The sequence below is a fragment of the Hirsutella rhossiliensis genome (assembly GCF_020360975.1).
Source record: "Hirsutella rhossiliensis strain HR02 chromosome Unknown scaffold00002, whole genome shotgun sequence".
Taxonomy (NCBI): Eukaryota; Fungi; Ascomycota; class Sordariomycetes; order Hypocreales; family Ophiocordycipitaceae; genus Hirsutella; species Hirsutella rhossiliensis.
Genome location: NW_025408668.1, coordinates 5,328,612 through 5,354,641, shown reverse-complemented (window position 1 = coordinate 5,354,641; position 26,030 = coordinate 5,328,612). Strand labels below are relative to the sequence as shown.

The window sequence follows — 26,030 nt, the reverse complement described above, 5'->3', positions numbered from 1 at the left end:
CGCGTGGCATGGCGTATGTGCAGACTGGAGATCTCTACTTCCGCGCCGCATGTTCTTTCCGGTCCCCCCTCCCTACAAATTTCCTTGCGCCCCTACACGCGCATGCATCTAGCAGGCTTCTTCAAACATTGGAACCCTTATGGTGAAAGAAAAAGGGGAGAGGCGGCAGCCGCAGGCGATGCTAGGACCGAACGGGCGAGCTGATGGAGTTCCAGGTGTGGGCCTTGCTCATGGTCCTCTTGCGCAGGTGGAACATGATTTCCCGCTCCATCTTGTCAATGTTCTTCTCGAGGTCCTCGTCGTCCTTTGCGTACTGCGCCTCGCGCCGGCGGTCGAACCACCACCAGGAGAGAACAATGGCGGCGGTGAGGGGGATGGTGACGGCGAAGTAGATCCAGAACTGCGACGCGACGTGCGGGGTGGAGCCTGTGATGCCACGGAGTCAGAGCCGTGCCTTTTGACGAGGTGGGAGCAGGATGAGGAGAGAAGTAAGGAGACTGGGGAGGGATAGTACCAGCTTGAAAGTTGAAAAAGGTCATGCTAAAGACGGAGGCGAGGTATGTGCCGGGCAGGAAGAGGGCGCCCATTAGGGAGATTGTCTTCATGGCGGTGCTGTCGCGCTTGCTGGCGTGGGCGATTCGCCGTTGCTCTCCGGCAATCTCGAGATTGAGCCGCGCCTCGCGCTGCGACATGATGTTGTACAGCTGGGCGCCGCCGTCAGCAACGCACGTCGTCAAAGGGATCGCAACGCGGGTGGACAGGGCAGACTTACCGCCTCGCGCTGCACCTTTAATCGCGCCAGGGTGGTGTGTATGTAGTTCTCCAGTCCCTTGAGCTTGACCTTGTAAAACTCGAGCCTGGCCGACATGCTTCTGTGCAGCTTGTCCACCTCCTTGCGGTGCGCCAGTTCCTCGTGGTCCATGGTGCGTCCGTCAGGGCTGTTGATGACGGCCCACTTTGCGTGGAATCTCTCCATGGCCTTTTCCATGCCCTTGACGAGGGCCCAGTAGGCCTGCGGCCGCTTCCACATGACGTGGCCGTGGCACTCGACCAGGTCCCTGTTGAGGCCGTCGACCTCTAGCAACCCGTCGGGGAAGTACTGCTCGTGCTGCTCCACCTCGTCGCGCAGGCTGACGGCGTTTTCGAGGCGTCGGGTCCAGTCACGCGCGTCGCGCTGCTTCTGGTCGTTGGCGGGCGACAGGTCGTAGGAGAGGAGGATGATGGGCAGCAGCATGGGGTGGCCGACCTGGGCGGCGCAGGCGCGCAGGTGCTGCAGGGCCATGACGACGTCGGAGCTGGCGGTGCCCTTGACGAAGCCGGTGGTGATGTTGGTCTTGAAGGAGTGGGAGAGCATCAGCTCCCAGCCACGCGTCTTGCCCTTTTTACGGACATCAGACTTGCGATGGACGATTTCTGGTCCCCACCCCGAGGTCAGTCAGTCTGTTTCGGGCCACACGGCCGGCAAACTTACGCAGATGGGGTTCGTCGTCGTCCTGGTCGTAGGCACACCAGAAAAATGGCCCGACGACCGCGGTTGTCTCGATGGCTCGGAAGGGCAGCTTGAGCACCCTGACCATTTTCTCGTACGAGTTCCGGGGCAGGGAGACGACCTTGGGCGTGAACGTGTCCCTGTCTTTGGCGTTCTTTTGGACTCTTGGCAGGAGCGTCAGCTTTGGGTGTGGCATTCGAGGCAGATATGCACGCCGCAACTTACACAAGACGGATGCCGCTCAGTAGCCTCGTGCCGTCTCGCATCTTGGCCGGCGGCAAAAAGGCCCCCTGATTGGCTGTCAGCGAGAGACGGCATGGGACGAGTCCGTTGTCGCACAGAGCCTCAGACTCACCCGCCGCTGCAGGAAATTGTCAAAGTCTTCGGTCGAGAGGGCATGCTCCTCGCACGTGTTGTAGAAGGGGTCCTGGGGTGGGGGGCCAGTTAGCCATGTTGGTTCGGATCTCTTAAGCTTGGCCGAGGCCGCTCACCGAGTAATTGAAGATTTCGACGTAGCTCGTCGCCTCTTCCACGACGCGACACTCGTCGACGTAGTGGCGGAACATGTAGTCGTCCATGTCGGCTGTCTGGAGACGGGGCTTTTGGTGCCGTTTGCCCTGCGAGCGAGCACTCGGCCGAGAATCGGTGAAGCAAATGACGCAGTCGCGGCGAGAGTGGCTTCCTCTACCGGCCCCGAACAAGAAGAGTGGTGGTGGAAGGTTTTGAAAGGAGCAGCATTGACGAGCTGCGGAAGACGAGACGGAGAGACGAGAAGTCGCCTGTACCTCCTCGGGTAGATGCCGTGTCTGGTCCGCACGTCCCAGCCTCCCCGCGGCTGCGGGAAGCCGACGGGCCACTGAGGTGCCCCAATTGCTCCCGGGCGGGGGGTCCCGCCTAACCGTTCGTTGTACCTGGGACTTGCTGCGCCGTCAGCCCCCGCCAGGGCCCACCAGCCTGCCCTGCCAAGAGCCCTATGGCGCTACGGGTCGCCGGCTATTGCGGGCCTGCCACCCGGGGCTCAGCGCCCCACGCGGCCTAGCTCTAGGCCAAATTTGTCGCGACAACTGACGAGAAGACACAGGCAGTGTCTTCGTCTCTACTAATAAGCAACGGTCAGAGTACATGGGCGCTCGGTATCAGGAGCATGTACTCGGCAGGTAGGCGCAGCAGCCAAACAGGGTTCCCGACTTCTCCAACATACTCTAATGCAAGGAGCCATGGATCAACGTATGCGAAGCCAAGGACAAGATACAGTTCTCATCGACACCAGGAACGAGGCCATCAGACCATCTCGGAATTACTTTGGAATTCAGGCCCCTTCTTCAACTCAGGACCGTATTCTACCGGCACCTGACGAGGATCCGTGCAGTTTATCCCAGATGGCTCCTGTCGGCCACAGCATTTCGTGGTCGGGCTGCCAAGGGAGCAAACGGACTTGACAGAGTTTCCGCGCAGGACGCTTGCTTTCATCGTCATCGCCTGGGACTACTGAAGCTGAGGCCTTGCGGGAAAAGGCGCGGATATAGCAGAGCGCTCAGATTGCAATATAAAAGCGACGTTCGACTCCTCGATCCAATATGATCCAACTCGCTGTTCCCAGCATTCTCCAGGCTCCGTCTCAAGTTCTGGCCTCTCTCTCTCTCTCTCTCTGCAAAGCTTCTCACTATGCGCGCTTCCCTCGCCTACGGCCTTGATGCCTTGATGGCGAAATGTGTACATCCTTCCTCGAGAACCCCCCCTCCCCCCGTTCTGACACAGGACTGGCACGCGCACATACAAGGCCATGGGCATAGAGGCCCCCATCGCCGGTTACGGCATTGAGACGGTTCAGTGGAAGGTAGAGGTCTCTCCCGGGAGAAACGAGATACTCAACGGCACGGTCCAGGAGGTCCACGCGCAAATCCTCGACATCAACCCCGACTGGAAACCCCCCAAGGCTTATGCTGCCTGGAGGAGAGAAGCCTCAAGGCTAAGCGCACCACCGTTATTTGCGGCGCCTGGAGGAAGGCCGAGAAAGTTCGCATCTTAGACGGGGTAAGGTATCTCCGCAAAGTACCCGGGTATCCCTCCAACGGCCCTGGTCCGGGCAAATGCGGCAGAGTCAGCTGCGCCAACGATGCGGCCATCTGGTGGTGCAACGATGTGAGTCCCAGCCCTGCTTGTCATGGGCGAACGAACGAGCAAAAGTAAACGGCGGACTAACATGCTTCGGCACAGAACACGCACACCCATACCCTCGACACCTACAACAAGATTGCGGATAGCGCCCAGCACATTGTCAATATGTGTGCCGGCCATTTCGTCCAGTGGGTTTCGGGCCAGAACTTTGAGTCGAACAACTGGAACACAATCGTCCGCGGTGACGATTGTTAGACCTCGCGCAAGATGAAATCACTCCTGCCAGCCGCCCATGGCTGCCACAAGTTGCTGGTACTCAAGGTGCTTTGCACCTGTAGCTTGAGGGACTACCTAATAGACGAGTTGCTTGCCTTTGTACTATGGAGGGACCCTTATCGGCTCGTACTGTACTGTACTGCACTGTAGAATGACCTGCCCCAAGCCTCGCACGTGCCAGTGTGCCGTCGCCGGCTCACCCAAGACTTGTTCAAAGTTGCAAAATACAGGGTGCTGCATATCGTGTGCTGCAGCCAGAGAGGCTAAAGACTGTGATTTCTAGGGTCCGACTACTCCCATCCCTTCGCAGCCCTTTTTGCCGGTCCGGTGTGCCCGTGGGCCAATCCAAGCCGTCTCTTCATCACATTGGTCGAGGAAAACAACGGATAGCCTACTCTCCTTGCCTGTCCATACATCAAGCCATTTCTCCGTGCCACCATCAAAACACGGCCTTGGTTCAAGTCCAAGCCGGGATTAAAAGTCGGTAAACAGATGCCCAAACCTAGATGCTCTGTCAGTTACCGCTGCAGGCACAACCCATCGGCCTGGTCCACTTACTCGTCGGCAGCTTCTCCCGGACCCCCGTACTTATCCGGGTCTTCGGGGTACTTGTCAAACTGGCTGGAATCTCCCGCTCCGGCCTTGACGGGTGGCGTGTAGGGGGCATCAATGTCCTTGCGCGCCAGTCGGTCCCACGTCACCTCTGAAAACCAGGGGTGGTTTTTGACGTCTTGGGGCCCCCCGTACAGATTGCCCAGTCTCTTGGTCAGATCGGCCGTGATCAGCCCAGCCAGCAGGTTTTGGGCGTCGGCGTTGACGTATGCTGGGTACTTGACCTTGCCCTTGAGAATGTTCTCATATATCCTCATGGGCGAACCGCCGTCCCAGAATGGCGTGTATCCGCAGAGCATTTCGTATATCAGGATGCCCAAAGACCACCTGTCCCGTGTCAGTCCGAGTCCTTTCCCCCCACCACTTGGGGCATGTCGACGCACCAATCCACAGATTTGTTGTAGCCCTTGTTAGAGACCACTTCCGGGGCAAGGTAATCGGGGGTGCCGCAAAGCGTCCACGTCTTGTCGGGCACGCGCTTGGCGAAGCCAAAGTCGGTGATTTTGAGGTGTCCGTGCCGATCCAGCAGCAGGTTCTCGGGCTTGAGGTCGCGGTAGATGATGTTCTTGGAGTGCAAGTATTCCAGCGCCAGCGTCGTCTCCGCCGCGTAAAACTTGGCGACGGGGTTCGGGAACCGCTGGGGCAAACTGATTAGCGGGCCCGGCGGCGCAGAGACGGGGAACGTACCCCGGACTTTCTCAGGAGGGAAAAGAGCTCGCCGCCCTCGACAAAGTCCATGACCATGTATAGGTTTTTGCAGTCTGCAAAGGTGCCCCAGAGGGTGATGATGAAGGGGTGCTTGACGTCGGCGAGCATGCGGCGCTCGTCGTTTGTGTGCTCGACCTGCTTCATCTTGACGACCTGGACCTTTTTGAGCACCTTGACGGCATAGAACCGTTGGTTGTGCTTCGATTGGACCAGATGGACTCGTCCGAAGCTACCAGTGCCGAGCGTCCGGAGAATGTCGAAATCGCCCAACGAGTACTTGCCCTTGGTGACGCGGGGGGTGGAGCCCTGGCTCGATTGCTGCTGGTGATTGGGCTGGTTCGGGTGCTGTTGTTGCGACTGCTGGGGCTGCTGGCCGGGCTGCTGCTGCTGCTGCTGCTGGGGCTGCTGGCCGGCGTCCTGTCCGGGCTGCATGGCGGGCTGGGGAAAGGCCTGCTGCTGCTGTTGTTGCATGTGCGAGGGATCCGTGCCGGGGCTGGCGCTGGCGACCTTGTTGATCGGGGGGCCTAGCATGGCAGGGTTCGGCGAGGGAGCGTGGTTGTTGTGGTTGGCGGCATCGTTGTGGATGAGGTTGCTGATGCTGGGAAGGTTGGGCGACGTCGCGTACGAGGCGCTCTGCGGAGCCGTGGCGGGATTCATCTGTTGCTGCTGGCGATGGCCGGCCGAGGGCTCCTGCGCTTGAGCTGACGGCGGGATCTGGCCAGTTCCTGCCGGCTGGGCTGGGGCGGCGGGAGTGGATTGCGGCGGCTGCGACGGCGGCGGGTTGGAGCCGCCGGCAAAGGGCTTGGAGGGAGTCGAAGCTGTGACGGGGCTGGTGGGGTTTGACGTAGAGGGGTCAGGATTGTTGTCCCGCGTCCGCTTCTTCTTCAGGAAGCCGCCGAGCGAAGGCATAGGGATGCAAGAGAAAGAGAGAGAGAGGGAGGGACGGAGGGACGGAGAGGCGAAGAGAGGGACGGAGAGGAAGACAAAGTCGGAAGAGAGGGAGCCCAAGATGGCAATCAATCCAAGTGACGGAGTATCGGGTGCCGGCGGGTCCTGGAGCTTGCTGGAGAGGGGGGGGGGGCTGTTTCGTCGCCGAGGAGGAAGCGCACAAGGGCAGCGCGGCGGATAGTCGGAGTAGGCTGTGCGCTTGCGTTGGGATGGTTGACGGATTGGTATGCTTGGTATTAGAGGTAGTTGGCGAGTTCGGATGCGGTTTCGCGCCAGTGCCCGAGGCTCCCTGCTAGCAGACTGCCGACGAGGCAAAGGCAAACGAAAGCAGTCAGAGGACTTACAGACGGACAAAGACGTGCACGCAGACCCCTTGCCAAGCTCTGGACCAAGGCAGTGAGTGAATGACCGGTTCTCAAAATTGGAGTCGTCCTGTTTTTTGTTTATTTCGCAGCGCATGTGGCCGCAGAGGCCATGATTTGATGGAATTGGGATGCAGCGTCCCAAGGTAGGCAGAGCAGACAGGCAGGCAGACAGGCAGACAGGCAGACAGGCAGACAGGTGGCCAATTCCAGTCGGCAGCCATTGTTCCACACTCGTCTGCTTGTTGCGCCGCAATGGACGTGTTCCAGACGGGCTGCGCAGCGTCTCTCTCTCGCGCCCTCTCTCTCTCTCTCGTTCTCTCTCTCTCTCTCCCCCCTGAGCTTGCTGTGATAATTATAGTAGTCCCCAAGTCAAGATGCATCCCTTCTTCCCTTGCCAGGCTGCCTCGCCCGCGCAACTCGCAGCAACTGAGCATACCCAAAGGGCAAATAAAAACACCGTCTAGACGGACAGAGCGTGTCATGCCGGATGGCGCCACCGGCATGCGAACCTTGAAAGAGGGCGGCTGGAGCTGAAGCTTGGGGAGCTCCAGGCTTCGCTTGGGCTTCCCCGTACTGCCAAAATACGTACCCACATACCTGGTAGCAGCTACCTAGGTAATTACCTACCTACCTGAGCAGATGTCGAAATAATTGCCATTTCGCCGTGGCCGTCAAGATGCTACCGTGTCGGGGGCTGAACAAAACCACCAACCTTTTCTCTGGCTTCTATCAGCTGGGCGTACAGTATGTACCTTCTTGCGGAGCCGACGGCCGGCGACAAAGGCAGAGAGAGGTGGGGGTCCTTGGAGCCAGCTGTCTGGACTGTGCACCGGTGAATACTTGATCTGTCCGCATTCACCTTGTTGATGAAACATACATCATAGCCTAGAATCCGTCTCTTCACTGGTGCCAGCAACCCGCGCGGGGACATAGACGACGCTTGCTACTCCTTTTCTCCCTCTCAGTATCCCGCCTTAACTTGGCCGACGCCTTTTCAAGGCTTCTCCTACCCTAAACCTCACGATGCAACGCTCAACGAGAGCGGCATCTCAAACACGCCCACCCAGCGAGTACAGGCCCATGGATTTTAGCCTTCTCTTTACCCCGCCATCCTCCCCATGCTCCCGATGCCGAGTAAAATAGTCGAGAATTGACTTCCAAGCTTCCCTTCTTCGGCGTCCGGATTGGGCGACTTCGACACATCTCACACCGCGAACGACCAAGTTTACTTCAGCTTCGCCTGCTTGTTTGAGCAGCTCTCACATCCTTTACCGGCTTCCTCCCAAACTCGCTGCGCATAGCCCTGACGCCTACTTTTCAGTCCATTCGTGCTCATCCGACCATGTATTCCAACACGCCGCTTGCTCTTACACTAGACACACATCGCAGCGAGCGACGTCTCACGCACACAGAGGATAAGACTACCAACACCGAGGGAACCCCCGACCCATGCAATTTCTTCTTCTTTTTGATTGGCAACTCGGTCCAAGCCCATCGCCCCTCCCCTTCCTTCCCATCCCCTCCGACCCGTCGCCAGACCCCCACCACTTAGAAACGGTGGCTCTTGCTCTTGGCCCGGTACGCCGCAAAGCCCACATAACCGCCGCCGATGACGAGGAAGAACAAAAAGACCTTTGTGAAGAACCACGTCCAGCTTCCGCCGTCCTTGATCGTGTGGCTCTTGGTGTGGCCCTTGCCCTTGGTCGACGTGCTGCTGGGGCTGCCGGGGCTGCTGTACAGGTTCTTGGCCGCCACCGAGATGATGTCGTGGTTGTCGCTCAACTCGCCTGTCTCGGCGCTGAACCCGAGGTAGGCAATGTTGGGAATGGCAGGCGGCTGCGCCGTCTCGAAGCACAGCTCCCACTCGTCCTCGGTCCGGTACTGCAGTTCCAGCTTCAGCTCCTTGTCCTGGATGTACGTCAGGCGCAGCTTGGTCGGCACCGTCGCCTGGCGGATGCCCCGTGCCGAGCAGCCGGCCAGCTCCGTGTCCTTGCCGTCCGTGTTCTTGTCGTACGTCTTGTGCCCGTCGCCAAACATGGCCATGACGTAGGGGAACACGATGCCCGGCCGGTTGTTCTTGTACGTGTCGATGAAGATGCCCAGGCCCTCAAACTTGTCCGCCGCGCCGAACACGGGGCCCTGCTGGCCACGCTGCTTGGTGATCCACATGGCAAACCCGTCGCCGTAAAGGTGGTTCTTGCCCGATATCTTGAACTCGACCTCGACCTCCCAGTTGGTCGCGGTGAGCGGCACGCGGGAGAATAGCCATCCGGACTGCGACGGTCGGTCGGACGTTAGGCGAACGTAGCTATGGCATAGGTTAGGCTGATGTATGAGGCAAAGGAGCAAAGAATCCAAGCCGGACAACGCACGAATCGGTTCGGATAATGGTGTCTCCTCCAAAGTCGTACCACCGGCTCTGCATGGCCGAGTCGAGATATGGCTGCGATAAGGAAGCCCAGTCAGCGCAAATGTCCAACTCGCGTGCGTCGTGGTTTGTGGCCGACCTCGTGCAGGCTGTGCGTTCTCAGCTGTGGCAACTGTTAGCTGCAAATCCCCAACACGGCATAGACCCGGGCGTCAGAACGAACCGTGATGCTCTTGAGGTCATTGCGGTCGTCGGCCTGGACCATCCAGGCCAGCGCCGCGACGAGCGCCGCCGACAGCGAGGGCAGCCTCATGACGAGCGTGCCTCGGCAAACGAGCAACTGATAAGTAAAAAGAGAAGCGAGAGTCGACGATTGCTCTCGCCCCCAAAAGTCGTGAATCAAATCTCACCGCCGTCGGCTGGGGAGTGGTAAGGAGCGGCAGCAGCACGTTGTGGCCGGGGCGGGAATGATATTAATCGCAACAAGGCCGCGGCCCGGGCACAGCTGTCCTCTTCCCAAATGGCCAACCAGGGTCACTAAGCTTTCGACGTCGGAAGCCCCTGTCGCACCGCCACAGCGCGCCTCGGTGGCCTCTGGGCCGAGGCGCCACGCCAAGCCACACTCTGGCACGCGCAGCCTTGTGCTGTCATGCATGTCGAGCCTCTTGATTGTGAAATCTTTTTGTCCAGCATCGCATCACCCGCCTCGAAGTTTGGTCTACCACCAGCGTGATATCGCCCGACCATGGATTCCAGCTCGGTCAAGCAGTCGGTGATGAAGCAGGTCCTCGCGGAGTCGAACCTTGCCAACGCCCGGGTCCTTATCGAGGTATGCCTGCTGCCCGCGAGAGCAGCGCACCAGTACGCTGACGATGTCCTCCGCGGCGCAGAAACTCCAGGAGAGCTGCTTCGACAAGTGCGTGCCCAAGCCCGGCACCTCCATCTCCAGCAGCGAACAGACGTGCCTCACGACGTGCATGGAAAAGTACATGGCGGCTTGGAACCAGGTCAACTCGGCCTACATCAAGAGGATACGACAGGAGCAGGCCAACCAGTAACCCTGCCCATCGACTTGGCGAAAAGAACAAGAGCACCGCTCACTCACGCTTTGCACGACACAAATGGAGATAGAACACTGCCGGCTGCGAGATTGGACTGGTGGCCGTGCCGGGGAATTCCAGCACGCCCTTGTCCAAGGATGCTTGTATCCATAATAATCCTGCATGAGAAGTGGCGCACAGGGGTTGACGATGGGAGACATGTCCATCTCGACTATACCAAGTACACGGAGATAGACTTGGATGTATCTGTACAAAGTGACACGACGTGCTGTCGATATAGAAAGAAACGGTGGCCAAGGCGTGCCGTCGTTGGGGTATCTCGTGCACCTCCCGTCCCGCCGCCCTAGTCTGCCAGACCCTTGCTTTTCGCTTCCTCGGCCGCGCGCTTCCTGGCGAGATATCTTTCCCTCGCGCTGGAAATCTCCCCCTCCGTCTTGCGGCTCTTGGCCGACCGCTCCACGTCCTGACGCTCGGCTTCCTCTGCCTCTCTCGAGCGCTTCATCGATTGCTCCAGTTGCTCCTCTAGCATGCGTGATTGTCTCTCCCGCATGCCTTGCTTTCTGTTTGCCTGCGCGCCGCTGGCGTAACGCTGGTCGCTTTCCCCGGGCCGCTTGGCTTCTTTGTGAGCGTCTTCCCTCTTCTTAGAGCCCACGTTGAGGCCGCCCTTGAGCAGTTGTCGCTTGTCGACTACCTGGCCGTCCTCGTTGACGGCAACAGACGCCCCTTTCTCGTTGAGCTCTCGAGCCAAGGCCGCCTCCGCCTTTTCTCTGTCGTCGTCTTCGCCTTCGTCCTCTGCAGTCTTGGGTCCATCCTTGGCGCTCTCCTGTGTAGCCTTTAGAGCCTCGGCGTGTCTTTGCTCACCCTTGTCCAGGAGCCGCCTATAAAAGGCCGACATGCCACCATCCTTGTTCTTCTTGGCCTCCTCTTCTTCTCTGCGCTTTTCCTCCTCTTCCAAGCGCTTATTCTCTTCTTGTTGCTTCTTGTAAGCCTCTGTTACGAATTTTTCCTTGTCCGCAAACTCGTCGCCCTCGGCCTCGCGCTCGCGCGCAATCTTCTTTTCCTCGGCAATCAGTGCGTCTCGCTTGCGCACCTCAGCTGCTTGCATCAGGCTTTGCATGTACTTTGGCTTTCTCTCGTCCTCCTTTGTTGCGTGCTTCTTGGGCTTGAGGGAGTCGTACACCGAGTCGTATTCGTAGACGGTTGGATCAACCTCCATGGCAGCTTCGGCATGCTTCCGAGCCGTCAGGGCGCTCGAGAGATCTCCAAACCCGGGGCTTTGCTGAGACCTTGCCTTGAGCTTTGGTGGTTGCGCGGGCAGTTTGCTTTTTAACCTGGGTCCTTTGCTCGACGAGGCATCTTCCCTCGCGGCTGGGATGCTAAAGTCCAGCTCTCCCCCGATGTTCTCCCCTCTGTCCGCGCCCTTTGCGCCGTCATTATCGGAATCGTTATCGTCGTCGCCGAATATCGTCCTTCTGGCTGCTGGACCGGGTTTCTTGGCGCCCTGCTTCTTCGGCAGGCTGAGCCCAAAGGAAAAACCGGGCTTGCTCATGTTGATGTGCTTGCCTTGCGGCCGAGCCGGCTGAGTGTGACGATGTCTGCCGAGCAGCCCGTGTTGTTGTCCCGTCCGTCCCGTGATATCTTCCAACGGCTCGCGCGTTGGCCAACGAAGCGGTTATGACGACGGAGAAACAACGCAGAAGGTCCCACGGATGGATAGCCTAGACAAACTCTCCAGCTATAGCAGTCAAAAACGGCCAGTGAACTCAAAAGACAATCAAGGCATCGCGCTCGGGCGGCAGTGCTGCTCTGTACGCGCCATGCGGTCGTGTCTACGGGCGGGCGAAGCATTGCGGCCACTACGATCGTGCGCAAGAATGTTGATGACTCCGCGAAGCCGACAAAGAATCGTCAAAATGTATCTATATATACTGAAGTGAGAAGTCTTACTGTCACATACGGCCACAGTTGCATGAGAAATTCCGATCCCGTCCGATCTCGGCTAAATAAGCATGTAAACGGCAGATTAGTAGTTGGGTCGGTGACGACCAGCGAACACCGGCTGCTGTATGTCATTCATTTTTGGTCTCTTCCACTCATTCACCTCTAATTTTTGCTCTCAGCCTTCATCATGAACATCGAAGCCTCCCAACCTCCCCTCATATCCCTTTGACCGCGGTAAGACCGGTCTCTGGTCACAGGCCTCAATAGTATACAGATACGAAGTAGATACGGGCCATGTAGGCGATAGCACTAGGAAAACCTTACACAGCGGATTTTCGACTACAACGCTTTACGCAATTTTATAGAGCCGCAATATCTCTGAGACTCCGAGGCAGTCATCTGGAGACAATGAGAGTGGAAAGAAAGTTCTCGGCTGCGACGTCGTCGGAATGAAGGTGATGCTGTCTCAAAGCCTTGGTCCCTGCAAGGAAACCACTGTGTTGTGCAGGTAAAAGTGAATTGACACTCCAACAAATGACCTGGAAAAGTGGACCCTATATGCCATGGAGGTGCTGGTGGCAGCTGACAGTACCTTAGGTTGGGCGCGGATAACAGAGCTGAGAAAGAGGTAGAAGAAGGTGAGGATTACGGGCTCCAGCTGCGGGCCCGGGCACGAGCTTTAAGGGCTCGTGGCGCTCAGACTCAACAAGAGCAGCTGAAACCTTGAACTTGGTCTTCAGTACGCGCTTGGTGCTCCAGCCCCTGCTCGGCGGCATGTGTGCGTGTACGTCGAGGCGATTTTGGCGGTTCATGCAGCTCACGACATGCCACCGGCTGAGCACAGGCTCCAGACCAACCAGCTGCCGCTCGGATCCAGCGAGACTGAGGGCCCAGAGAGATATGGCGAAGGATCTGGCAATGCCCGTGCGGCCGATGCCGCTGATGACGGTTTGCGGACACTGAACGCGCTCAGGTGGGTTCGCCAGTCAGCTCTTTTGGCATCTCGTAGATATAGCCAAGCGTCTCAATATCCGTCACGTCCTAGAGAGGACATGATTACAACGAAGTTCCACTCGAAACCTGCCTATAAATGCCACAGTCGTACCTTTGACGTCAACAGCCGGGTCAGGTCGCGAAGTTTGACGAAGGGATCCAACGGGCTGTCAAGCCTCAGCCAGTCACCTGGCTGCAGACCCGGCGTAGGGCCTTGTATGTCGGACGAACTGGTCCCCGCATACATAGCAAACTGGGGCTCCATATTGAGTTGCTTGGTCTGTCCATGAAGAGTCTGCCATTTCCAAAATAGTAAAATCGATGAAGCAATAGTGGAACCAAAAGATTGTATCAAACAATGCCGGTTAATTCTCCCCCATATCGCCCCTATAATCGGGGACATCTGCAGCTTGCGCGTCCACTTTGGTGACCTGAACACCGCCGACGGCCAGATGTATGGCGTTGTGAGGCGTCTCAAGCGCTACGGCAGAGATAACGCCGGGACCCTCTTCGTGGCCGTCGTTCTACTGGGATGACGACGTACCATTGGAGAAGAAGGTGTAGTTTGGCACCGTCAAGAACCGGGAATACTGGTCTCTGATGCCAATATCGATCTGGCCGATTCGATCGACTGCAACGGTTTCCAACGGGATGATGACCCATGCCTTGATGTTCTCGTTTGGATACTTTTGGAAGCTTAACCCGTGGCCGTCGTAATCATTGATCATGAGAACTAGGTGTGTTGGATTTAAGCTAGGATTAAGGCAACGCAATAAACCCGAGACCAGAGACGCTTGCAAGATGAGCGCACAGAAGAGAAACCAAGAAGTATACCAACATCGGGGGCAAGGTTAGCAAGAAGGGGGCAACGACGAGGGCAGCGACAAGGGCCGGAACAAGCAGAAGATCAGACGCAAGAGGGGCACCAAGACAAGCATGTCCCTCATTAGATCTGCTTCTTCAAGAATAGAAACAGTATCGTCTGAGGAGACTTACGAAATAGCTTGCTAGGAGCTGCTTACTAGGAAACTACTAGCATACTAGAAGAAAAACACAGTGAACTGAGGCGCCGACTCAAGCCGCTGTGCCCGAGGTGGCGCAATTCTTGCTTGAGCTCGGCGTCATTGTTTCCGATATCTGGTTTAGGAGACGCGATAGACGATCTTAAGCAGTGGCTTGCTTGAGAGCACAGTGGAAGGTGTAGGGGTCTCAAAGAGATGGATTTAGTGATGCATGTCTTGGTATATCTTTCGGGACGAGTGAGGAGTTTTATACAGGTACAGATACGCCTCATGGGTCTATTAAGTCCCTGCACATAGAAATGGGCACCCCCCTGTTTTGGGCACCCAAGATGGGTGCCCAACCTAAACGGCTGCGTCAACTTCAACAGCAAATTTCACCGCGGAAACGCATCCAATCTGCTAAAAAATTGACGCATGTGTCTTCAAGCCACTACTGATGAAATATACAGAGTCTGACATTCACAGCGCCCTTGAGGCAATCGCCAATGGCGGATCCGCCAAGAAGGCTGCTCGCGATTGGGGCGTCCGAGGGCAACTCTTTACAATCGCATGCATGGTCACGAATGCAGAAAGGATGCATTTTCTGCTCTTCAGAGGCTTTCTCAGACACAGGAAAAGCAACTTACCGAATGGATTCTCATTCAGGACGCCTTGGGCCTTCCTCCCACTCACTCGCAGATCAGGCAGTTCGCGCAGCGCATGCTCGCCGTCAAAGGAGACCACACACCGCTCGGAAAACACTGGATGCAAGCATTTTTAAGACGAAATCCTGCAGTTCGGACCCAGAAGTGCCATCACAGAGACTCTGCGCGTGTCAACGGCGCTTCTACCGAGGTAATTCGGCCTTGGTTCAACAATTTCTTCCTTCCCGAGATTCTGGCTATTAAGCCGGAGAACAGGTACAACATGGATGAAGCAGGCATCATGGAAGGACTTGGGGAGAATGGCCTGGTCGTTGGCAGTGCTGAAAAACGATCTGTACAAAAGAAGACGCCTGGTTCTCGGGTCTGGACGTCGTTCATCGAGTGCGTGTCCGCTGCCGGCACCTTCCTCCCTCCACCCGTCATTTTCAAGGGCAAATCGGTCCAGCAACAGTGGTTCCCAGAAGATCTCAGTACTTTTAGTGACTGGCAATTCACTGCGACAAAGAACGGCTGGACTTCGGACCAAACTGCGGTGGAGTGGCTCGAAAAGGTGTTCCATCCAAGAACCCAGCCACCCGACCCTTCGGAGCGAAGACTGCTAGTATTGGACGGCCACGGAAGTCACGAGACGGTTGACTTCATGTATCTATGCTACCAGCATCAGATTCACCTTCTTTTCTTACCTCCCCATACCTCTCATGTGCTGCAACCGCTCGATTTGTCTGTCTTCTCCGCTCTTAAGCACTACTACCGCAAACAGGTCGGATTTCTCAGCCTCCTGACCGATTCAAGCCCAGTCGGCAAGCAAAACTTTCTTTCCTGCTACCAGAAAGCACGCGAGCAAGCGCTCACTGTGTCAAACATCAAGGGTGGCTGGAAAGCGACGGGTTTGTGGCCGGTGTCGATGGCGAAGCCACTTTTGAGCCCTCTTCTGCTGGAGAACAGCAACAGACGCAAAAGAACGCGAAAAATGTGGCCAATGCATTCAATAGCCACTTACCCACCAGTGACTGGCAATCAGACACATCCCAGATTGCGTGGTCGACCCCGAGGCGCTCGCAAGATCTGAAGGTTCAGGTAGTTCAATTCAACCAGCTAGACGACGACGTGCCCACGAAGAGATTGCTGTTCAGGAAGATCACAAAAGGGTTTGACGAGAAGGATGGCCTTTTAGCAAAAGCTCAATTGCAGATTCAGGCACTGGAAACACAATTGGCGGCCGTCAAGCCGAAAAAAAGGAAGAGGGTGGTCACGAGCCCGAATTCGAGGTTCGCCAATATTGAGGCAATACGACGGGCGCAGGAGGAGGTGAACGCAGCTGAGAATGAAGAATCTGATGAAACCGAAGCTGAGGTTTCAGAAATAGGTGACGATTGTATCGTAGTGCACGGTGGTGGGCAGAGAAGGGATTGAATTAATGGTGTTGAAAATGGTCGTGATTTTTTGGGGTGCCCAAAACAGGGGGGTGCCCATTTCTATGTGCAGGGACTTAACAAGCTAAAAGGAGGCATTGAGATATGCATATATATGAGTTGTGCTCTTTGCAAGTCCTACTGCTGGGAGTGCCATATAGGCCCGGCAGGCCCCTTTCTAGCTCTTGGGTCCTCTAGGTTTTGCTCTCCTCAACACACCCCCTTGCTTCAGCGACTTGGGAGGTGGTGTACTAAGTAGAGGAGTGAATGATTAGATGACCGTGACTGAGTGTGAGACTATTTAGAGTTAAATTTGAATGCTGTTCCATGGGTAGCTTGGGGTTGTATTAAGGTCTAACAAGATTTATCGGACCCAGCAGTGCCTCTTACACTTTAAGAATCTTTCTCTCCATCAACGCTCGTAAGGATATCTTCGGCCGAAATCTCAATAGCTTTAGACGACTCAGAAAGAATAGCAACCCATCGCTGACTGCCCCGCGGACGGGTTTCGATCTCAATATCATAGTCCGGCGTGGGGACAGCACCCGCCATAGAAGTGCTTTCAACTGTGGGACGAATCCACCTCCCGCCTGCGGGCTGAATATCAAACTGCAAAATGGTTAAGGCTGCAAAGGCCAGAATCTCACATGTAGCAAAATGACGGCCAGGACACAGAGTAGTACCGCCGCCGAAGCCGCGGAAGGCAATGGGGTTGGGCCGTTTGGAGTTCGGTGACCGGACAAATCGTTTGTGGTTGAACTCGGCAACATCAGGACCCCAGATGGACGGGATGCTATGCTGAACGGGACCCGGCATCATAACGGTGCTTCCCTTCTTGAGGAGGTACTGGCCATCGAGCATACAATCTTCCAGCACCATGCGAACCGAGTTATTGATGCCATGGAAACGAAAAACCTCTTGGAAAGTCGAGAGGAAGATGGGGCAATCGGTTTTGATATAGTCCACATCGATTGTGCAGACGTCATCGCTCTCCTGAACGCCCTTGGCCAACTCCTGCTGGCAGTCTCTGAAGACGACTGGATCGGAAAGAATTTGCCAGAGCAGCCAAAACGTAGCGGGGATGGTGTTGCTAAGCAGCGCAAAAGAGCCACCGATCTCAGTTCTCGCGATGTCGTTGAGAGGAATGTGGTGCTGGGCATTGTGCTCGTATCGACGCTGGACAAGAGCGGATGCTTGGGTTTGTCCGCCGTCTCGGAAGTAGGCCTCGAACTTTTGGACCATGAATTCGCGAGCCTTCAAGCTCTTTTTCGCCGAGATTGCTGGGAGCAGATTAAGCATGAACGTGGTGATTCTCGGTTCGTATACACTGGGTAACGGTAAGCATATCCTTGTCGTTCAGTAAGGACAGCAGAAGGCGGAGACTTACTGCCACGCCGCCTCCATGGCTGGGTCTTTGTATGGATTCTGAGGCCCGTACACTGCGTCCGTAGTGGACAGCAAAACTGCATGTTGAATCCACTTGAACATGCTAATAGTGCTTGGGCCCTGTCGCCTCAACTCGTCGAGAGACGCAGCGACGTTTTGGATTGACGCCAGGTTCATGGCATCGAGAGCGGGCCCAGGGGTCACGGCAGGATGAATCGCCTTGTCAAAACTCATCAAATAGCCATGGTCCTCCGTCATATCCACTGCTATTATGTCATTTGCCGTCTTGCTTCCTCCCATGGCAAACTTGAAAGCACGGGCCGCAAAGGGCGTGAAGGCCACGGTCCGGAATTGCCGCTGGACAACGGGGATGAGGGCTGTGGAGTTGACGACGTAGATGCGGGCGCCCGGCATGCGTAGGGTGTAGATGGGAAGGCCATACTTGTCTCTAGGCACGAAGTCAACGCCAATGGCCATGCAGAGACTCGAACAGTGCTCACACACCTCAATCGCTTGTACACGTCGGCCTTGTATCGGATCATGGCGATGATGGGGCTGAGGAAGGGGATTGTCGTCTCAACTGCTCTTGGTTCCTTCGCATCTTGAGTGAAGCTCAACAAGGCGCGCAATAGCACAAGCAGGCTGCCAACAGCCGCCAGAGTAACCGCGATAGCCGACGGCATTATGGACAGACAGGCGTGTTCTGAATTGCGCTGCTCAACAGAACGGAGCGTGACAAATGGCGCAGAGAGCCAGAAATGTCGAACAAGGCGGGGTCTGGGTGTGAGCAGTTGAGGTCCAGGTTGTGGGAGGAAGGGAAGCTCGAGTTATGGCTCTCACACGTCACTCTTGATAAAACCCTAGCTCTAATGCTGTGTCACGTTGGTCGGGTCTTTGCTGCTTGAAAACATTTCATCACGCACCCGGGGGTATGTCTATATCTATGGGGCTGATCGAGAGAAAAACGGCTGACCGGTTGGTGTTGTGGACGGCCCGGTGCATGGCGTGTCTAGTGTACCCTCCGCAGGACACGTCTGTAGCCAGCCAGAAGGAGACAGACTCCATCCAATGATCGCGACGGGCTGAGCACACAGCCCGGCCGCACTGCAGGGGCAGCCGGGGGAGCCCCCTTTCCTCCCTACCAACTAACCAAGCAGTCCTATTCCCTCTCCTAACAAAAGCTGGGGGTGGGGGAAGGGGGCAGTTTTCCTCCCCCTCCCGCATGAGGGGGTTACACCACATCACAGTTACATTTGGGTGTGTTCATCTGACTGTGCTGGACAGTGGTTCTGACTGACCTTACTTGTTATGGCTTGACTCAAAAGCTACTCATGATGGAGTCCGTTCCTGTCACCGCGCAGCAGGGCAAGTCTGCCCAATTAGCTTCATGATGCTACAGGGGGAGGGGGAGGAAGGAGGGTGGCGGCCGTGAGGAACAGCATGGTTGAGCATACACACGCAGGGGGCTGACGGCGAATGCTCAAGTATGGGAATTCCACACCCGGATTTTCTCATGACTACTCCGGAAGCCCCGCTGTATTCCAACTTGAGCATCGGATCAGGTCTTTCACAGCATCTTTTTCGGACATCTGTCGTGACCGCAGAGTTGAACTCGCCACAATGTCCACAACTGCCAGTGGTACCCTCCAGACGACTCCGCCGCTGGTATCGCAAGGCGTTTTTCATGTCAGTCTTCCTGCCGTCGAGCATCCCAACGTGTATAGTGTGTTGGGCTTTGCTCATGTGTTCGCCAGGGCCTCGTCTGGGGGGGGTTTGTTCTTTGCCTGGTCGCCTTCTGCTTCCGGGCCTACGTCCGGATAGTGTGTTTTCGCCGTCTTTTCGTCGACGACTGGCTCATGATGGGCGTCCTGGTCATTTTGCTCGCCGCCGACATTGTTTGCCAGCTGGGTCTCGGATACATGTACGACATAGCCGACCCGGACCACATCCCGGGCCCGGACTTCATTCCCAACACCCAGTCGGGACTACGCGAGTTCGGCGCCTCCATGATTCTTAGCTACATCGGCATATGGCTCATCAAGTTGAACTTCCTCCTTTTCTTCTACCGCCTTGGTAGCAGGATCCGGCGCTACCTGATCACCTGGTGGGTCGTTCTCGTCTTGACTATAGCGTGCGGTGCCGTCGAACTGGGTATTATGCAGACGAAGTGCATGTTCGGACCCATCTTGTATATTATGACGACGTGTAACCTTTCTTCATCCATGGAGGCCACGTACACGCGCTTCAAGGTATCGTGCGTCCTCGATGTCCTGACGGATGCGATGAGTAAGTGCCCTGTTCCCCGGGCGAAGCACGGAGGCAAGCAGCTTGCTGATGCAGGCCACAGTCATCGGCTTTCCCATCTTCATTTTATGGGGAGTTCGGATTAGCCTTGGCCGGAAGATTGCCTTGGCGGGCATTTTCGCTCTCGTGGCTTTCACCATAATTGTCACCATCATCAGAGGCAGCATCTTCGGCGGTGTCTACCAGTCCATCGATGAACATAACCTGAAAGCCATGAACGTTTCATGGATCTGGTTCTGGTTTGCCATTGAATTTAATGTTTGTACGTGGACCCCAGCCAGACTGTCCCGCAGAGGTCATTTTCGCCGTTGGCGGCCAGCCGGGCTAATTCGTCGACAAAGCCTACATCATTGCCTGCCTCGTCTCTTTCCGCGCTCTCTTTACGCAGAGGGATCGGAAAGCCAATATACAGCAAGAACGGAAAATCCCGGCTACACCGGGAACACCTGAAGCTCTCAAAGTCAGGCGCTCTGGGTTCGCCTCACGGTTCAAGTCGATGCAGAATAGCCTATTGGATACCTGCCGGACCTTGGAGGGTACTCGAAGCGATGGCAGTGACGATCATGCGTTGCCTATGCCGCCTCCCGGGCGACTGAGCGTGAAGTTTCCGGATTACCCAGCTCCGAAGGTGGAACCTGTAACGATGACCACTTACAGCAGTAGTCCTGGCGGTTGGGAGCCCTTGACTGACTCTACCACCCTTACTCAGGATTCGGACGCGGTGGCTAGGGCAGTTTGAAGATGAGGTATTCAACCGTGAAAATAACGGACCGAGGTCACGATAAGGAGCTTTATAGTGCGCCGCAGGACCCATTGTGCAAACGATTGTGCTTTTAATTTGCTACTTTACTATTCAATGGATTTACAAAAATCGAGTAACAGTTTGTCTCTATTTGAATCCATATTCCAAGCCACATTTACGCACAAATTTAGTACGGGCTTAAAGATCGTTTTCCTTTTCTCTTTCTCTTGCCGACTCTTTATTTCTTAGGCCCCCACGGTTCTGTCCTTCTGATCCTCTGTCCTTCTGGCCCCCTCTGCCCCCCCCCCCTCCCCCCCCTGTCGGCCCCCCTCCGGAGGTGGTGGCGTTAGTAGTTGGTTTCCATAAGTACTACTACAGTACGGTATGAAGATGTAACAGGTTCGTATGCAATACGACCATTCGCTGTGGTAGGAAGGCATGACGACGTGTTGAGTTCCATTACCATCAACCAACGAAGCTAAATGGGACCTTCCATTGGCTCTTTTCCCTCACTCTTCCAACACTCTCAATACCACCTTGCAAGGCATGCCATCGGCAGGCTGAGACCCTCCAGCCCCGATCGGGTACGCTCTCTCCCCACCCAAGGTCTTAACCACCCTGCCATCTGCCGAGCATGCCCCGTCGACTTCGCCGTACATGGCCTGGAAGCCGAACAAGCGCACCGTCATGACCATGGTGATCTTGAGGCTGTGCATAGCAAGCGTCTGTCCCAAACAGGCGCGGGGACCTCTCTCGAACGGTCGAAAAGAGCCCTGCCCTGAGTACAGCGGGTTACCGGGGCCCACGAGCCACCGCTCAGGTATGAATGCGTTTGCATCGACCCAGCAAGAAGGGTCGCGATGCAACGCACTGTGTATCACCCAGATGTGCATGCCCTCCGTGGGAAACCGGCGGCCGCCCTTCCTGTCGTAGAGATCCACGCCCGACGCCCCTGCCCGGAAGCTCGAAGCCGGCGGGAAGAGCCGCAGCGTCTCCTTGATTACCGCTGTTGTATAGGGAAGCTGATTCAGGCTGAGTGGCTGCTCGCACATTCGCTGAGCCGCGTCGATTGGGTTTGGGCCGTATACCTGTGTGTGCTCTGCCCGCAGCTTGGCCATTGCGGTGGGATTCTGCGAGAGAAGGTAGTAACAGTAGGATATTGTCGGCGCAGAGGATGCGTGGCCGGTAAACATGAAGAGGCGGAGCTGAATCGTCAGCCACTTCTTGTACTTGTCGTCCGGTCTGAAGTCGGGACCGACCGCTTCCTTCTTCATGTGCTGTGCTAGAGTGAAGTCCAGGAGGGTCTCACACGACGTGTCTGCCACGGAATCCTTCGCAGAGTGTCTATCGATTACAGCCGAGATGTACTTATTCATCTTGTGACCGTTGTACCAAGACAGCAAACGTAAGAGAGGGCTCCATCGAACCCACTTGCTCTTGAGGCCAGCTGTATAGTGCCAATTCATGCTACTCATCATGGCGGAGGCGAATGGATGGTCCTTGAGCTGGCATCCAAGTCGCTCATTTCTACTCGACATGGATCAGTACTTAGGCCCCTTCAATAAAATTCGTGAATGGATTAATATTCTCACAGGATGACAGCGGCGCTCACATCCATTGTATACGCCATAGTAGCCTCATTGAACAGAAAAGTCTGTCCAGATTTTGCGTGCCCTCGTAGGACTTCCACAAATACTGCAGCCTCTTGGACAATTTTCCCAGTCAGGTCCATGACCCGGTTGCTGCTGAACCAGGGCGAGAACAGAGTGCGGTCGCGATGCCACCCTGCCCCGTTGGCTGTGAACAGGCTGTTTCCCCCGGCCACAGGATAGAGAAAGGGAACCAAAACTTCAGGTTTAGTAAGATCATATTGCTGGCACGCCTGTGCTGCATGATTTGGCGAAGAGACGATCAGAAGCGGGGGGATGAAAGGCCAGAGGTCCACGTAGAGAGGAGAGCCAGAACCTCCGCCTACACGGCATAAGAAAGCAAAGATGTCGGGCCTCGCGATGTCTAATGGTAGTGTATTCTTTAATAGGTCACGCAAGACTAGAAGATGCCCAAAGACTGGATTCCATCTTGGCATCGGCTGGTATTTCAACTGTCAGCCCGCGTGTGAAGCGTTCGGGGTATTGTACTTTGATGGCGGATACTCACTAGACCTTGTCGAACATTTCGGTAGAAAGCCATGCGTGCTTTAATGAGACTGATGACCATGAGGGCCAAGGCTATGCCACCAAAACAAGTCAGGGCGAGCAGAGCATCTGGTCCTCGCGCCATGACAGATGCTGCCATCGCCGTCATGTCCAGCGACATAGAGGGATGTAATAAATGTGGGAAAATCGGATTATTTTCTGGCAAGTCTGTGTGATGGTACACCAACACAGCAATTACCTTTTTAAGTTTACATGGAAATATGTAGAAGACGCACAGCACCTGGCTAAGAAGAAGACTGGGCATTGTAAGCACCGCCGTCTTTTATTAGAACGAAAGACAAGAAATGGAGCCAAAAACATATGTCCATGTTTGTCCCGTGCGAAGCTCAGCCGACGTCAGAGTAAAGGGTGTGCGGCACTATCGGGTGTGCTACTTTAGTGATTTTGGGGGCCCTTAGATCTTACCGTTGATCTAGAGCAAGTGCGCTAGCCATTGAGGATGTATTTCCCAGTGCAGATACAATGGAAGGGCCTTTTTCGGCGCATCCTACATCGTGATGCCTTTGCTGACATGTCCGGCGCGCAATTCAGCGGACGTAACCAACCCTGACATACTGACTGGCCCTGATCTAATTTGGGGGCGGGGGTTTGTTCGTTGAGAAGACCTGACCACAGGACCGAGGGGGCCAGGCTCTACTATAATTGTGTTGATGACGGTCTCACGCGGCTATTGGAGCAGAAGGACAGGCACACGAAAGTTGTGAGTATCGAGTACCGTGTCAAGAGACTGCTACGATCTCTCCCTAAAGCATGTACAGGCAGAGTTGGAAATCGATCTTATAGATCGATTTTCGAGCCTGATCGATCGAATTTTATCGATCGTCACCTTCAATCGATCGATATCGATCGATCGCTGTTTGATTCGAATCGATCGACGATCGAATCGATCAATACTAAAAATCATCCCTATCTAGGGTGATCTTGCCCATCAGTTGAAGAACTTGCCCAATTGTCCCCTTCAAGCAGACCAAGAGGAAGTGTCGGCTGATAGATGCCAGCTTTACTCCAGGAACGAAGACACTGCGCCATCGCCACAATATGGCGTCGTAGGCGAGATCTCAGTGGTGTTATCATCCTCCCACAGCTGCTAAAATCTCTTTCCGTTCCTGCTGAAGACGACGCGATGGTAAGGTAGTCAACAGCCATATAAGACAGCCGAGGAAACCGCGCAACACCAACGTCCTTCCACCAAGCGATTGGGTCCGTTTTGTATGCGATATTTTCCACCGGCGGCTCTGATAGGTACTGATCAAGCTCGTCCTGTTCTTGCAAGGCGGTTGACTGCTTTGGTCCTTTAATTTGCCGCCCTCGAGGCTCAGGGCAAGCCAATGATCGACTAAACGCCAATCGACGCTCAATATAGTCCAAGCCACTATTAGTCGTATCCGCTGAAACACCATCGCAGGATTGCCGATGAGCCATGTTCTTGTACCTCTCTTTCCAGACTGTCGCTAAGCTTCTCGCATATGTTCTTTCCCACTCCGACGTCTGACGAGACGGGAGTTGGCTCCAAAGCCGTTCCAGAGCGCGCCACTTCTTGCAGGGTGGAACACCACTGCCGCTACATATGCGGTTGAGGTCAGCTTGCTATAGTAGTCGTTCAGCTTCTTCCATCCGAGCTTGATGTAAATCTTCAAAACCCTGCGAGTTCTTGCGTCCATGTCATTGAACAGGTGAACCTCTTTCATGGTCTGATCTTCGTTCTCTTCGATTATAACTCCCTGAACTGCTAGTTCGAGGTGGTCAAGGAGCATCTCTACCACGGGAAGTACTCATCGAACCCTCCTGACGTGGAGCGTTTACCAGCAATACCCTCGCCCTGGAGTTGCTTCGAGGCGATCTTGAATGGCTGAAGGATCTTCTGAACCGCAACAACGACCTTCCATTCTTCAAGGAAAGTTGTTCTTTCAGTATCGCTGGTTTGTCCTGTTCTTTGCCGCCTTTGCCAAGCCATCGTTCCTCGATGATGGAAAACATCCTGTTCAAAGCCGTACGCTTCAGCAGAGCGCGTGAGGCCATCGCCTCATCGGATTGCCAGCGAGTGCAGACGTTTTGAACCCACGTAAGAATAGGTTCAGTAGGAGCGGTTTGCCGTTGAGCTTCGTAAAGACCTCGAGAAGTTGACTGCTCGTTCGAAGAGCAATGCCAATATTGTGAAGTTTGCCAAATGGCCCAAACTTGCGGTACTTGTCCACTTCTTCGCCATTGATGATGTCGGGCAGTACGTCCTGATCCTGACTGCCTTCTGGGACTGTTTCAACCTCGAATCCTTCTTCCATGCTCGGCACACAGAAGTCGTCGTCGGTCGCCAGCTCATTGATAGCGTCGGACAACTGGCGCTGCTCTTCCTCTTCAGCCACAAAGTCCTTATCGCCCCAATGAGCAAGCAACTCGTTGAAATTATCCCTTTTGCTGCCGTACATCATAGCCCTGACGGCCAGGTTCAGAAAATGAGGGCGCAGCGGATGCGACGCTCTTCCTGTCGAAATCGAACTCAGCGGCAAGCGCTTCCACAGCCGTATCATTATTCGTAGCGTTGTCAAGCGTGTAGTACCCGATTCTGACGCCGGATAACAGTCAAGATTGTCAGCTAACGGACCCAAGAAGTGTTGACTGTGGTTCTATACCTGTCTTCAAGACCAAACGCGCATATTGTATCTGCAACTTCATCTGCAAGCGCTGCTCCAGTATGGCGTTTCGCGAGAGCCGGCAAAGCCAAGAGGATTCCCATTGGTTCCAATCTTGGTCGATAAAGTGGGCGTTGATACCGAGGAATGATGTGTTTTGTCGGGAAGTCCAGCCATCAAAGGTAAATGAATCATACTTCTCGCTCTTTGAAGCAGCTCGCAAAGCGGACCAAGAGCGCGATTATACTCATCTAGTAGCAGATTCACAAGCGTTTTGCCAGTTGGTATCTGGCCTTCCTGGAGAGCCGGGTTGTTGTAGAGAAGGAGTCGTCTGAAGCGCTCAGAGTTTACGACATTAAAGGGGAGGTTATGATATGTAAGCCAGTCGAGCAGGAGCAGTTGATTCATCTTCGGATCGAATAACGTATGCAGATTGCTGAGAAGAGTCTGATCTCGAGGGTTCGTCGGATCGGCGCGAAGCATATCAAGCAGGTTCCGTTCTGCACCTCCACTCCCGGTAACTGAGCCTGCACGTTGTCTAGAAGGTGGCTGACAAGTTAGCGGGCATGATCGAACGACGTGGAGATGGGGTACGGAGAGGTGGCACAAACCACGACTTTGTGCTCCTTCCTCAGATGTCGGACGACGCTTCCCCCAGTCGAAGCGATGAAGACGTAATGTGCTGTCTTCGGCCTGTCCCGGAGGAAGCATCTCTCGCAGATCCATACGATCTTGTGGGGCCGTGACCTGTTGTCCTTCATTCTGAATCCGAATTGCCACCACCACGTCCGTTCTCGA

The 26,030-nt window shown here is 55.4% G+C and overlaps 11 protein-coding genes across 11 annotated transcripts; 3 read left to right on the top strand and 8 right to left on the bottom strand.

Moving 5' to 3' along the window:
* Positions 1–181: 181 nt before the first annotated feature.
* On the bottom strand, positions 182–2,067 carry HRG_02200 (corA-like mg2+ transporter protein; the record flags this gene model as incomplete). Its single annotated transcript, XM_044860671.1, has 7 exons — positions 182–426; positions 515–704; positions 773–1,413; positions 1,472–1,653; positions 1,715–1,779; positions 1,845–1,916; positions 1,981–2,067. 7 exons carry the CDS (start codon positions 2,065–2,067, stop codon positions 182–184), a joined length of 1,482 nt encoding a protein of 493 aa, XP_044724304.1.
* Positions 2,068–3,272: 1,205 nt separating this feature from the next.
* HRG_02199 (uncharacterized protein) lies at positions 3,273–3,862 on the top strand (the record flags this gene model as incomplete). The annotated part of the gene is made up of 3 exons (XM_044860670.1): positions 3,273–3,505; positions 3,589–3,631; positions 3,707–3,862. The coding sequence occupies 3 exons, from the start codon at positions 3,273–3,275 to the stop codon at positions 3,860–3,862; spliced, it is 432 nt and encodes a 143-aa protein (XP_044724303.1).
* Positions 3,863–4,357: 495 nt separating this feature from the next.
* On the bottom strand, positions 4,358–6,112 carry HRG_02198 (kinase; the record flags this gene model as incomplete). Its single annotated transcript, XM_044860669.1, has 4 exons — positions 4,358–4,394; positions 4,442–4,822; positions 4,879–5,132; positions 5,183–6,112. The coding sequence occupies 4 exons, from the start codon at positions 6,110–6,112 to the stop codon at positions 4,358–4,360; spliced, it is 1,602 nt and encodes a 533-aa protein (XP_044724302.1).
* Positions 6,113–8,064: 1,952 nt separating this feature from the next.
* On the bottom strand, positions 8,065–9,197 carry HRG_02197 (legume-like lectin family domain-containing protein; the record flags this gene model as incomplete). Its single annotated transcript, XM_044860668.1, has 4 exons — positions 8,065–8,824; positions 8,889–8,959; positions 9,024–9,047; positions 9,108–9,197. The coding sequence occupies 4 exons, from the start codon at positions 9,195–9,197 to the stop codon at positions 8,065–8,067; spliced, it is 945 nt and encodes a 314-aa protein (XP_044724301.1).
* A 432-nt stretch (positions 9,198–9,629) lies between these two features.
* Positions 9,630–9,942, top strand: HRG_02196 (tim10/DDP family zinc finger domain-containing protein; the record flags this gene model as incomplete). The annotated part of the gene is made up of 2 exons (XM_044860667.1): positions 9,630–9,713; positions 9,775–9,942. 2 exons carry the CDS (start codon positions 9,630–9,632, stop codon positions 9,940–9,942), a joined length of 252 nt encoding a protein of 83 aa, XP_044724300.1.
* A 346-nt stretch (positions 9,943–10,288) lies between these two features.
* Positions 10,289–11,494, bottom strand: HRG_02195 (coiled-coil domain-containing protein; the record flags this gene model as incomplete). Its single annotated transcript, XM_044860666.1, has 1 exon — positions 10,289–11,494. The coding sequence occupies one exon, from the start codon at positions 11,492–11,494 to the stop codon at positions 10,289–10,291; it is 1,206 nt and encodes a 401-aa protein (XP_044724299.1).
* Positions 11,495–13,244: 1,750 nt separating this feature from the next.
* HRG_02194 (uncharacterized protein) lies at positions 13,245–13,607 on the bottom strand (the record flags this gene model as incomplete). Its single annotated transcript, XM_044860665.1, has 2 exons — positions 13,245–13,360; positions 13,424–13,607. 2 exons carry the CDS (start codon positions 13,605–13,607, stop codon positions 13,245–13,247), a joined length of 300 nt encoding a protein of 99 aa, XP_044724298.1.
* A 2,954-nt stretch (positions 13,608–16,561) lies between these two features.
* On the bottom strand, positions 16,562–17,885 carry HRG_02193 (cytochrome p450 domain-containing protein; the record flags this gene model as incomplete). The annotated part of the gene is made up of 4 exons (XM_044860664.1): positions 16,562–16,566; positions 16,641–17,284; positions 17,345–17,791; positions 17,848–17,885. 4 exons carry the CDS (start codon positions 17,883–17,885, stop codon positions 16,562–16,564), a joined length of 1,134 nt encoding a protein of 377 aa, XP_044724297.1.
* Positions 17,886–18,963: 1,078 nt separating this feature from the next.
* Positions 18,964–20,376, top strand: HRG_02192 (uncharacterized protein; the record flags this gene model as incomplete). The annotated part of the gene is made up of 5 exons (XM_044860663.1): positions 18,964–19,029; positions 19,098–19,629; positions 19,691–19,909; positions 19,989–20,183; positions 20,357–20,376. The coding sequence occupies 5 exons, from the start codon at positions 18,964–18,966 to the stop codon at positions 20,374–20,376; spliced, it is 1,032 nt and encodes a 343-aa protein (XP_044724296.1).
* A 522-nt stretch (positions 20,377–20,898) lies between these two features.
* HRG_02191 (cytochrome p450 domain-containing protein) lies at positions 20,899–22,007 on the bottom strand (the record flags this gene model as incomplete). The annotated part of the gene is made up of 3 exons (XM_044860662.1): positions 20,899–21,114; positions 21,196–21,916; positions 21,982–22,007. 3 exons carry the CDS (start codon positions 22,005–22,007, stop codon positions 20,899–20,901), a joined length of 963 nt encoding a protein of 320 aa, XP_044724295.1.
* Positions 22,008–24,512: 2,505 nt separating this feature from the next.
* On the bottom strand, positions 24,513–25,993 carry HRG_02190 (Ribonuclease H-like protein; the record flags this gene model as incomplete). Its single annotated transcript, XM_044860661.1, has 6 exons — positions 24,513–24,583; positions 24,641–24,971; positions 25,041–25,165; positions 25,233–25,437; positions 25,500–25,781; positions 25,844–25,993. 6 exons carry the CDS (start codon positions 25,991–25,993, stop codon positions 24,513–24,515), a joined length of 1,164 nt encoding a protein of 387 aa, XP_044724294.1.
* Positions 25,994–26,030: the final 37 nt, after the last annotated feature.